The sequence below is a fragment of the Spea bombifrons genome, chromosome 1 (assembly GCF_027358695.1).
Source record: "Spea bombifrons isolate aSpeBom1 chromosome 1, aSpeBom1.2.pri, whole genome shotgun sequence".
NCBI classification, from domain to species: domain Eukaryota; kingdom Metazoa; phylum Chordata; class Amphibia; order Anura; family Pelobatidae; genus Spea; species Spea bombifrons.
This window is the reverse complement of record NC_071087.1, coordinates 144,675,103-144,686,894: the sequence shown is the minus strand read 5'-3', so window position 1 is coordinate 144,686,894 and position 11,792 is coordinate 144,675,103. Positions and strand designations below refer to the sequence as shown.

The 11,792-nt window shown below is 38.1% G+C and overlaps 1 protein-coding gene across 1 annotated transcript; it reads left to right on the top strand.

Moving 5' to 3' along the window:
• The first annotated feature begins 320 nt into the window (after nt 1–320).
• Nucleotides 321–9,662, top strand: OTP (orthopedia homeobox). Its single transcript, XM_053447977.1, has 3 exons — nt 321–483; nt 1,374–1,783; nt 8,028–9,662. Exons 1-3 carry the CDS (start codon nt 447–449, stop codon nt 8,547–8,549), a joined length of 969 nt encoding a protein of 322 aa, XP_053303952.1. The 5' UTR covers nt 321–446; the 3' UTR covers nt 8,550–9,662.
• The last annotated feature ends 2,130 nt before the right edge of the window (nt 9,663–11,792 follow it).

The following is an 11,792-nucleotide window of genomic DNA, read 5'->3' as shown; positions in this document are numbered from 1 at the left end:
TTTTTTTTCTATAACCATCCCATCCACACAACATTCCGAAAAGTCGCCCAATAAACACAAATCACTGAGAGATAAATGAGACAATCCCCAGCACTCACACTCACTTTGCAGTCCTGGGACCTCTTCCCCCCTCCCCGCACCCCGCACTCACACTCACCCGGTGACAGCAGCGGGGGGCCACGCCCAGGGAGCCGAGCCGGTGACATTTGCAGCTCGCTCCGTGATTGGTCAGATGTGCCAGCCGCTCACCGGCTCCCCCGTGCACTAAGCACCTCCCCGCCTCTCTAAAGGACATTATAATGCAGGGGACCCCCTTTTTAAGCACAAACCGAATTTTCGTTCATTTAGCTCATCTATATCTATCTATTATTATTATTTTTTTTAAAAATCGTTAACCAGCCGGCAGGATTTGGGGGGGACAGGCTTTCGCCCTGGAGCGGTGCGCGATGCTGTCTCACGCCGACCTCCTGGACGCCCGACTCGGTGAGTTTGTGCCACCCTCTCCCCTCCCAGGAAACCGTCAATTTGTGCCTGATTCCGCCTTAATGTCCTCTAAATAGGCTAATTCCCGCTAAAGTAATTGTGTAGTATTAAACTTTAATTTGATTTAACGGCACTTTTATAATACCTGTAATCTGGGCGTCCGGGATTATATCTGCTCACAAATAACTATTTATCTGTGTTCTTTTTCCCGGACACTTGTTTGTTTGGTTAAATATGACTTCCCATTTTCCTGGGAATTGAAGTGTATTTTGTTCGGGATATAAAACCGATCATGCAGAGAGGAGTAGTGTTTCTGCAGGCTGTATCTGCCTCTAGGCAGAGGAAGAAAAGTTAGTTGTATATTTTGGGTTTATGGAACAGATCTGGACGATGTTCCCGTTAAATGTTAGCAAGGAGCAGCTTTCCAGGCACCGACTACACGGCATCTACTGGGCAGTGACTGGAAGGAAGTTTCATGGGGGGCAGGAGGGTACTTTGCTGAGGCTACTAGAGGGGATTACTGCCCCTCATGACATCGGTTTTAAGGCTTTATCATTAAAATGTGTGTATGATATCAGTAAGGAGTGGATGGCCAGAGGACTCAGTGATACGTTCTTCAATTGTGCCAAGTTTAGGGTAAGGCATGGAGAAGCAGTGGCAGGGGAATGGGTAGGCACAGGAGGAGATCCTAATGCGTATACGGGGATGAATGCAATGTGTTCGCTAAATCTGAAACTGCAAATGTACCGATTCGTATTACATGACCAGTGTATGTCCAGTTTAAAGCAGAGTGAGTGCATTGCACGGTGGCCGGGCGTCAGATGCCCAGTGCATAGTATGAAGCAGGACGAGGGGATCTCTGCTGACTTATCCTTCCTCCTCCTTTCCAGGGATGAAGGACGCGGCTGAGCTGCTGGGGCACCGAGAGGCGGTGAAGTGCCGCCTGGGGGTCGGAGGCTCGGACACGGTGCACCCCGGGGATCTGAGCAATAATGCGGACCCAGTGGAGGGCACCACCCTGCTGCCAGGAGAGGACATCACCAGCGTGGGCTCCAACCAGTCCTCCCTGGCGGTCAGCTCCAAAGACCCCGACAAACAGCAGCAACAGCAGAACCCGAACCAGTCCGGGCAGCAGCAGGGGCAGAACCAGGGGCAGCAGAAACAGAAGAGGCACCGGACCCGCTTCACGCCGGCACAGCTCAACGAGCTGGAGAGGAGCTTCGCCAAGACCCACTACCCAGACATCTTCATGAGAGAGGAGCTGGCGCTCAGGATCGGCCTTACGGAATCCAGGGTACAGGTAAGGGAGGCCCAGCCGACGCACTGCTGCACTGCTAACAGAACCGGGGCTGCTCCTGACTCATAGAAAATCCTAAAAACATCTCAATAATATCTCATCATAATAGCGTCACCATATCATTCGTGTCCAAAACATGATATAAAAACACTAAAATACTGATAATAGCTGCATCATCAAAACTACAAATACCGAAGATGAAGAGTAAAAATTCTGCATTATATGATACGAAGGAATTTATATGATTTTAATTATATTATTATACTAATTAAATCAAATCAGTGCTTTTAATTATGATACCAGTTTTCTAAATATTTCCTTATACTTACTGTAATTTGTCCAAACAATAATAGCATAAAATTATGATTAATTAAGAAACCCTGTATCATCAAAGCTTTACCTACCTTGGAATATATATATATATATTCATTTGTATATATAAAGCAAGAACCGCTTTATATAGGGATTTCCCTGTTATTATTTTAAGGTATTATTTGTTTTACACTTGTGCAAGTTCATTACATTGTAATAACACAGGGAGCTCTCCTTGGTACTGAAATCCCACCCTGACAAACCTCACATATAACAACACTTAAATAGCAACATTTAAAACGAATAAAAGAAACGAATTGATTTAATTCCAAATAATTTGCTCCATAAATTCACACAAATAACTGGAATTTTATACAATTAAAGGACGCCTAACGTCTTCTTGTAATTGCAATAGGTTTTTCACTAGTGCATAAAATGCAAATTTTTAAGATCCAAACTTTCTATATTTTTATATCTAAATACAAAATCAAAATTCCCATTATATTAATCCGAATGAATTGTCAAACCATTTAGGAACTGAAACTGTTTTAAATTATGAGAAATTTATTTTTCAATGTGTTAATTCGATATAAGCGGAAAGCAAAGCCATCAAAACAATATAATTGCATTTACAATGCTACGCTATTAACGAAATTTGCTGTAAATGTATTTATATTCGCAGTTTAATTTGAAAAAGTAATTGCACTAAATAATTTAACGAATATTTTATGTATTCAGTGCCACCGAACAGATTGTGCGACATTTCCTTTCAATGAATAAGAAACAGTTTGATCAGACTCATTTCTCCTATAGATGGGCTAAAGCTAACAGCGCTTCCAAACAACGAGCCGCTATTATTAGACTCCAATTACACAGCATCGAGGATCACATTAAAAATAATAATCAGACATTTATTCGGAGCTCGCCATCCCCTGCTTTGCCAGCCGTAAACCCGTTGCTTTTTATGGCCCGCCATTATTACAAACCGATTTCAGGATTATTTATAACCTAGACGGCTTATTAAACAGCAATGAGAGAATAGAGCAAATGATACCATCACATGCAGAATAATGAGCGGACTCATTAGTCTCCAGCACGGATTAATTAACTTCCAATATTCTATTTACATAAAAAAGAAATCAGCACATCCATGTTTCTCATATTTTATGGAGAGTAATAGGCGTGTATACATGATTCGTGTATAGTAATCATCGACATACATGTGCACTTTTGTCTATATGACAGGTGTGTATGTGTAGGTACATAATACACACTATATATAAATTATTTATATACATGTATATAATATACATTATAAATATCTATATGGTGTGTATATATATATATATATAAAACATTCTATATTTATATATATATATATATACATTTTTGTCAAACATTACATATATATCAAACATATATATATATATATATATATATATATATATACGGTATGTATATAGTGATATATATAGTGTGTGCTCCTATGTAATGGTCCTGTCACCTGCCACATCTTAATAGGGAAGAAGCGGAGAATATTTGGAGCTCTAATGGAATGAGAGATTGCATTTCTCCCTCTCCCAGCGCTATTAACGGGTAATGAATTCGGCCCCGGGTTCACGGATGGCTGATCGAAATGAACCTCAGATTCCAGTTTTAATACAACTCTCCAGATTTCCTACCAAATCTTCACATTAATCATCTCCAAGCAGGATTGCAATGAGGTCTTCATAAAGAGAGTCTCATGAAAGAAAAAAAGGAGTAAGCAAATACCCTGGCCTCACACCCCATGCCCCGTCCTTATAACCCATTTACAGTGCAGAAATTAAACGGGTGATATATTCTCAAATACCCTTACACTATGTCTCTATTATAGCAGGACTAGTAGCTCCCAGGATCTCTATTAGGGTCCTACTAATAACTCTGGGATAGAGTGCTAGAGGGGTCTCAAATTCCTGCTAGTGTGCGAGAGCTGAGTCCCACCATAACTAAATAAATAAATACATAAATACAATCATTAAAATATAAAATTACATAAACCTATATATATATATATATAATTGTGATGTCATCCATTGCAGAATTGGTCTGTTTCCCCAGATGGTTTTTGGAGTTTCAGGCTGTCTGGAGATATTCTCCCTACCATATAACGACCTGATTTGTTATTTAACCCTTTACTTCCCGTGTTGCAGGGGTGGATGCCCCTTAAAATGCCCATAATCTACCAGTGATCAGACTGAATTATATGACCGGTGAGAATGATCTAAAAATATATTAATAATATTCTGATATATATATATATGTAATGATAGGCTATGGCCAATAAGGCGTTATTTTTGTCTGCAGTTGTTTAGTCGAACACGATGAAGCAGATGTATCCCTTATATCATTTGGATTAGGCTAGTGGCTTCAAATTAATCTTTTGCTATTGTATATAATACATATCACTAAATACAGAAATCAGACTCTCACCTAATGTTTCCATAATATCATTTAAACGACGTCAGATATTATCGGCCGTTATATTATTTCCGATAGGCGTCATAAGTCACCGCAAAATAAAAGGACAATGTATTTGCATAATTAGCACTTTCTTCATTTAAAATCCGTGCAGCCATATAATGAATTCCGGTACATTATATTGTGTTTGATTAATGCCCAGTGTGAGATGTGTCTCAGCCAGCATCCTCAAACATGTGCACAAATTATTAAAAAGTAAATATTAAAAAATAATAAAAAGTTAATATTAAAAAGTAAATATACACTGTTTATTATATAAAAATGAAGATATTTCCCCAAATTTTAAATCAATACATCAAGAATCACTTAAAACATAAAATACAATTATACGTTTAAAAATGGCAAAAATGATAAAATAGTATTAAAAAAATACAAAGCTATTTTAAATATTGAATGAGATTAAATGTGAGTTAGATTTATTCTTCTTTTATAAAAATGAAATAAAAGTATTCGGGTAATCAGAGCTACATTCTACAAAGCAAGTATGTTCTCTCAGAGGAAAGGTAATATAATCGAGTCCCCAAAATAAAGATAGATGATTTATTTATTTATTTTTACATTTTTTATTAAGCATTTTCGTTTGTATTTTACTAATTGCAAGTCACTGAAAATGGTAAAAATGCAAATTAGTAAAAAGATTAGTTTGGGATAGTTGTGGATAAGGAGGGTATGGAAGCAGCCACATAATGTGTTACAGACATTATAGACTGGGGTAACCCTATGGAACCCAAAGATCTTTAATGCCAAATTTTTAATATGCATCTTTGACCCCAGAGAAAAGAAGCCTCTAATAGATTCGCTGTATTATTAGTAAATCATACCGGGATTTTAATTCCTATTCACACTAATGTTTTTTTTCTATTTTATTATTATTTTTTGTTATTTTCATCACAAAACCAGTTAGGACATTTTCGATTCAGAATGTTGGAATGAATCGGGAAATGTTTTCAACCTCAGTATATCGTGGAACAAAAAAAAATACATCTAGGATTTAAAAAAAACTCATAGACTGCATAATTACCAGGTAGTTATTGCGTGGCAATTAGTCCACAGCCACGGGTGTAAGCGGCACCCTGACGTTCATGTTGCTTAAATACTATATATTCTATAAGTGATTGTTGGGTGCTGTAATCAATCAGGTTATAAGAGATCCGCAAATGGAAGCGAGAAAAAGGTTCTGTATAGTTTTTTGAACAAAAAAGCACATTGTCGACAAATAGAAAAAAAACAACAACAAATAAATACGATATAACAAATTAAAAATAATATTATATACATAAATAGTTAAATAAATGTCATCAGACAGATGAGTACGTAAGAGAAAATATATGATATAGTAGGTATGCTTTGTTAAATAATTATGCGTCAGTAAGTAAATAATAACAATAATAATAATGATAATAATTATTATTATTACCGTTATTGGTACTATTATTATTGGTACAATTATTATTGTTATTATAGTACAATCCTTTAGTGTATGTAGAGATGGCTTTTCCCCAGCTGGCCGTTAGAATCGTCTCTCCCATTTATTCCGCCCCTTGTCCACTTTTCCCGTGAGCTGATAGGAGACCAAATGAAGGCCTCAGAGTAAGAGCTTTCTGCCAACAATTGAAAGACAAAGGAGTTGAAATTATGACCCTCATATGACTTAATAATGTTCAGAGGGGTCATATGTAGTTATGAAATCATAGTGTGGACCCCTGTGGCCCCTAAAGATATTAGCATGCAGCCCCAGAAGCAGGATGCAGCAGGGCACCGATCCAACGGGAGCTGCTCGGTGCTATCAAAATGGAAATGATATTTGGAGAAATGCTTAGTGCGGGCGACGTGAACGGAGACGTTAAATAAATAGACGGGGCAGCGACGGATTTCACGGCCGCTCACCTTCTACATTTACACGAAGAAGATTTCCACATTTAAATGGCACACATCCATTCCACAGACTCAATGCCACCAGATGCCACCCTCCGTCCACCTCAAGGGCACATATAAATGCAGTTATTTTCCCTAACACTTCAGTGTTCTTGTTTTATTTTATATAATCTGCTACAATGAGGGTCTTTGAGATTATAGTCCTAATATGAGTTTTATTCCACTTAAATCAGAATCTACTGTTTTGGGGAATGACACCCAAAATAAATGAGCATCCCTTATGTTTACCAGATTACTAAAGTCTAGGAGCATCCATGGTGTCTGACCTGGCCATTAACATGCCAGCTCTTTTCATGCTCCATCTCCTGGACTGTATACGAGACGATATAGATTCCATAACACAAGGAGCTGTCCAGCTCATCATTCTCCTGAAACCAGGGAAGTTCTAAGCGAATCATCACCTACTGCTGCTGCAGAGCCAGTCACCTCTTATATGAGGAACACCTACTCTCTGAAAGCAGCATTTATCTCTCAAAATATATATTTATCCTTCAGGATATTTAATTATTTACTCCTTAAAATATTTATCCCTTAAAATATTTGAACCATTTTCCTCAAAATATCTGAATTATTTATCCCTCAAAATATTTGAGCCATTTATCCCTCAAACTATCTGAATTGTTTATCCCTCAAAATTTTTGAACCATTTATTCCTCAAAATATCTGAATTATTTACCCCTCAAATATCCCAATATCATCTTCTAACACAGTTCAAAAAAAACCCCACCACATACCAGAACCCACAATGCAGGATATTTGGTGCACATTTTTTAGACTGATACTCCACATTTTAGATGTCCTCTGCTAAGACTATCATGTAACAAAACACAGAAAACTAATATTTTTGCTTTAAAAAAATAATAATGTTAGTGTTAATTGTTAATAAAAACACAATTCCTCGTATCTGTGTGAATAATTGCATGCGCAAAAAGTGTATTAGGTTTTTCATTTTTATTTATTTAATGTATTTGTATTTACATATAGGGATAATGATTAACATACACACTATATTTCTTAAAAAATACACATATATTTATAAATAAATTAAAATACAATTTTGTATATATCAAAATATAGTTAACATATTATTACATAATTTATTGATTAGATACATTTCATGTTTTTTTATGAACTATTTGTATATACAGATGAAAGCAAGCTGGATATATTCTGATTTTACTATAACGAATTCGAGATATATATATATATATATATATATATATATATATATATGTGTGATTAAGTGAGAATGATTATTATTGTGTGAGGTGGAGGGTAGTAGTATGTGTAGTTGGATTGTGATGAGCATTTAATAATAAGGGACGGCAGTGTAGGAATTAGTTATATTATTATTAGTGTTTAGGGAGGGCTGCATTAATGTCCTGCATATTACATGACGTATATATATACCGTATATATATATATATATATATATATAGGCATTTGTCTTATGGATCTCTGCGTCTCCTTTACCCTCCAGGTCTGGTTCCAGAACAGACGCGCAAAGTGGAAGAAGCGCAAGAAGACCACCAACGTGTTCCGTGCCCCCGGTACCCTCCTGCCCACCCCTGGGCTGCCCCAGTTTCCTTCAGCAGCAGCTGCAGCGGCAGCAGCGATGGGTGACAGCCTGTGTTCCTTCCACGCCAACGATACCCGCTGGGCCACGGCCGGAATGGGGGTCTCCCAACTCCCATTACCTCCATCTCTGGGCAGGCAGCAAGCCATGGCACAGTCCCTGTCCCAGTGCAGTCTGGGAGCCGGCCCCCCGCCCAGCTCCATGGGCCTCTCCAACATGGGCTCCAATGGCACGGGGCTGCAGTCACACCTCTACCAGTCTGCCTTCCCCGGCATGGTGCCCACTTCATTGCAGGGTCCCAGCAACGTGTCGGGGTCCCCGCAGCTCTGCAGCTCCCCGGACAGCAGTGATGTGTGGCGGGGAACCAGCATCGCGTCACTGCGCCGTAAAGCACTTGAGCACACAGTTTCCATGAGCTTTACTTAATATCCCCCACCCCTGTATTATCCCCCATTTACCCCCAGCCCCCCCCCTATTCCGTTCATTGTCCCAGAGCAGGAGTGATCGTGCCATGGCCTGTCCTCCTTCATTAGCTCGCCGGGAAACTGCTGTATGATCCGAAGGCAGGATGGCAGGCAATCCCTGTGAATCCAGCCGGCTACTCCCATAATGCCCAGCCAGCCACTTTGGGTGATGGGAGTTGTCTTTGTATCTTGCTGCATCTCCCTGGCAGGCATCATAGAGGGGGGTACAGCAGGGTAGGTCATACAGAGTCAAGAAATACACTTCTGCTCCCACAGCCTCATGGCTTAACCCCTTCCTAGCCAGAGGGACGCAATATGCTGCTCTCTGTGACTATTAGTGATTCCACATTCCAAATCACAGTCACCATCCTCTTTCTTTTCCAAATTCCTGCTTTAATTCACCCCCCCAGCCAGTCCTAACCCAGTGGGCTTACAAAAGAAATACCATTTTCCAAGCACAATTATCCTTTCTAAAATAGATTGTTCACAAATGGATTTCTTTTGTGAGGACAAAATACTCTTCTGTCATAGAAGAAACAGCATCCTTTTTTTTTTTTTTTGCAAAAAAAAATAAAATAAAAATCTTTAAGAAGAAATAACCATAATCAGTACTATATTTTCCCTCTAGAGAGGGAAAGCACTTCACTTTTCTGAGGATCAGTTGGCAGCTCTGCCTTTTTAACCCTTGATGCATTGCTCAGGCCACTCGCCCTGTATCCCCAACAGGCCAGTGGTAGCCATGGGGCACATGTAAATTTCTAACCCTGGACTTTGTACAGAGAACCAATCAGCTTTTCTGCATGTGCTGGTCAAATCCACGTCCAGAGATCAGAAGCGATTTCTAAGAATGAAGAAGATGTGAAATAGGATGTTTTGTGTAGATAAAGCATTCTTGTTACATACTGGTCAGTTTGTGATATGTTTTAACTTATTGTCTGTGCTTATTTATTGATTTTGGGTTTTCTTAAATGTTCAAGCGAATAATGAAACCTATTATTTGAATTTTCTGGACAAGTTTATATCAATTTAACGTAAATGGATAAATAAAATCATTTTCAGTATGCGATCTGGAAAATGTGTCTTTATGTGGCATCCATAGTCAATCGGTGAATGGAGTCATAAGTAGCTGGCAATCCAATAACCTTAGTATGAGATCATATAAACTGTTCTGTGCCTTTTTATTCTTATGTCTCATAATTACACAGTTAAACAGTTGCTAAGGTTACAAAAGACTTCTATTGACTTCTAAAAATAATACAAAAAATATAAAATGCATCAACATCTTATGTCTGCTTAGTAAACACAGGCAGATAGATAAGAACCATGCGTTCCATCTTGATTCCGTCCTTAGATTCAGGATTGCTTTATGCCTACCCCATGTATGTTTAAATTTCTGCAGCTGCTGGGAGGCTGTTCCATTTATCTACCACCCTCTCAGTAAAGTAAATATAGTCGTTATATATAAGCCTCTAAACCCTCTATGGCTGTTGCACATTTTTAAATCCAAACATGCTACCTTTCTGTGCTGAAATGTACTGACCTATCCCTAATTCCAGAGGAAGACATTTGTAACATTTACTTACCAAATAATATACAATTCTAAACACAAAACAAGTTAGTTACTGGTAAATATTTATATTTACATTTTTTTTTATTTATATTTTGCTTGAAGCTTATAATGGGACAGACATTGTTAAAAAATAAAAATTGGAAAAATATTTTGGAGTGATTCCCAATTTTGGGAGTATAGGAAATGGTACCAATGGTACATGGGAGCTGCAAAGTTCCAGAATCTAGTACCAAAGAGAGTAGTAATAGAGGAAAAAAGCCAAATCCTGGTGGGCATCCTCTACACGGGTCCATTCACAGAAAATGATTTTTTTTTACTTTCCATTTCAATATTATAAATTAGTAAACATATTGGACATGATTATGTGTTATATGTCAACAGACATCAGCTAACAGAGAGTCATGGGAGTTGTAGTTCAGTGACAGCTAGACGTATACCAACTGCAGCTTATTATATCCAGGAGTGTAATTTGATCAAAATGTCATCACTTATAATTATGGAAAGGTAACATTTGGAAGATATGTAGAGTGTTGTGCTTTACTTGGGCTTTAGTGGCTGTGCTGGATCTTTTCTCATACTGTTTATGTATATGACATAAACCCAAAACATAATGGGTCTGGTACAAGTCATTTTGACGTAGTTGTTAGCTGACTGTATGTAACACATTTTTAATTGCAGAACTCGCTTCGCATGCGCATACAGCAATGTCTACTCTACACGCAGCACCAAGCCTGTAATACAGCCACCTTATGGTGTTCAGCCCAGCTCAGAGTGATCATGTCATTCACCGACAGACCTGGCTCAAAAACTGCAAGGGAATTCTATTAATATGGAACCCCGTCATTTATTATTACTAGCATCAGGTTAACAATAAGTTTTTTCCCAAAAAGTTTTTACATAATATTGTGTTTTCAGGCAGCTGCATATTAGTCGTTTATATGCGTTCTAATTCTGTTATCTTAGCCCAGTCCGCTAGACAAACACTGTAGGTCCTTATCATATACTGCCTGATTGACTAAGACTCAGCTTCTCACTCTGACTATGTCTATGTAGGAATGGGGTTCATTAGCATTGTCATAAAGAATCAGCTCATCATGGTGTTTGAGCACTGAAAGTCACCCAAAATATCACAACTGACAAGAATGGCAGCCTCCAAAGTTTATTGGAATGCAAAGAGGATAAAAAAAAAACAGGAATTTGTCAATGCTAACATATATTTCTGTATACAGCACTGGATCTTATGCTCAAGGAGAAAAATATTTTGGCCCTTTATGGAATGGGGAGAGAAGGAACAAGTAGCCACAAAACCTATTTTTTTTGTCTGATTTAGACTGTATTAAGGCTACCTTGTTCTGAGCATTTCTTTTTATCTTTGGCTATTTCGTCAGCAGTTTTATTCTTTGGTTGTTCCTGTTTAACTCCTTAAGGACCGGGCTGTTTTATAAAATTTTTGTACCGTTCGTGACCGAGTCTAGCATTTCTGTGGCGTTTAGCTATATTTTTCTTCTCTCTTATTTACTGTACCCACACAAATTAGATATTGTTTTTTCTGGACAAGAAAGGCTTTCTGAAGATACCATTATTTTGAATATATCATCTAATTTACTATAAAAAAATAATAAAATATAGTGAAAA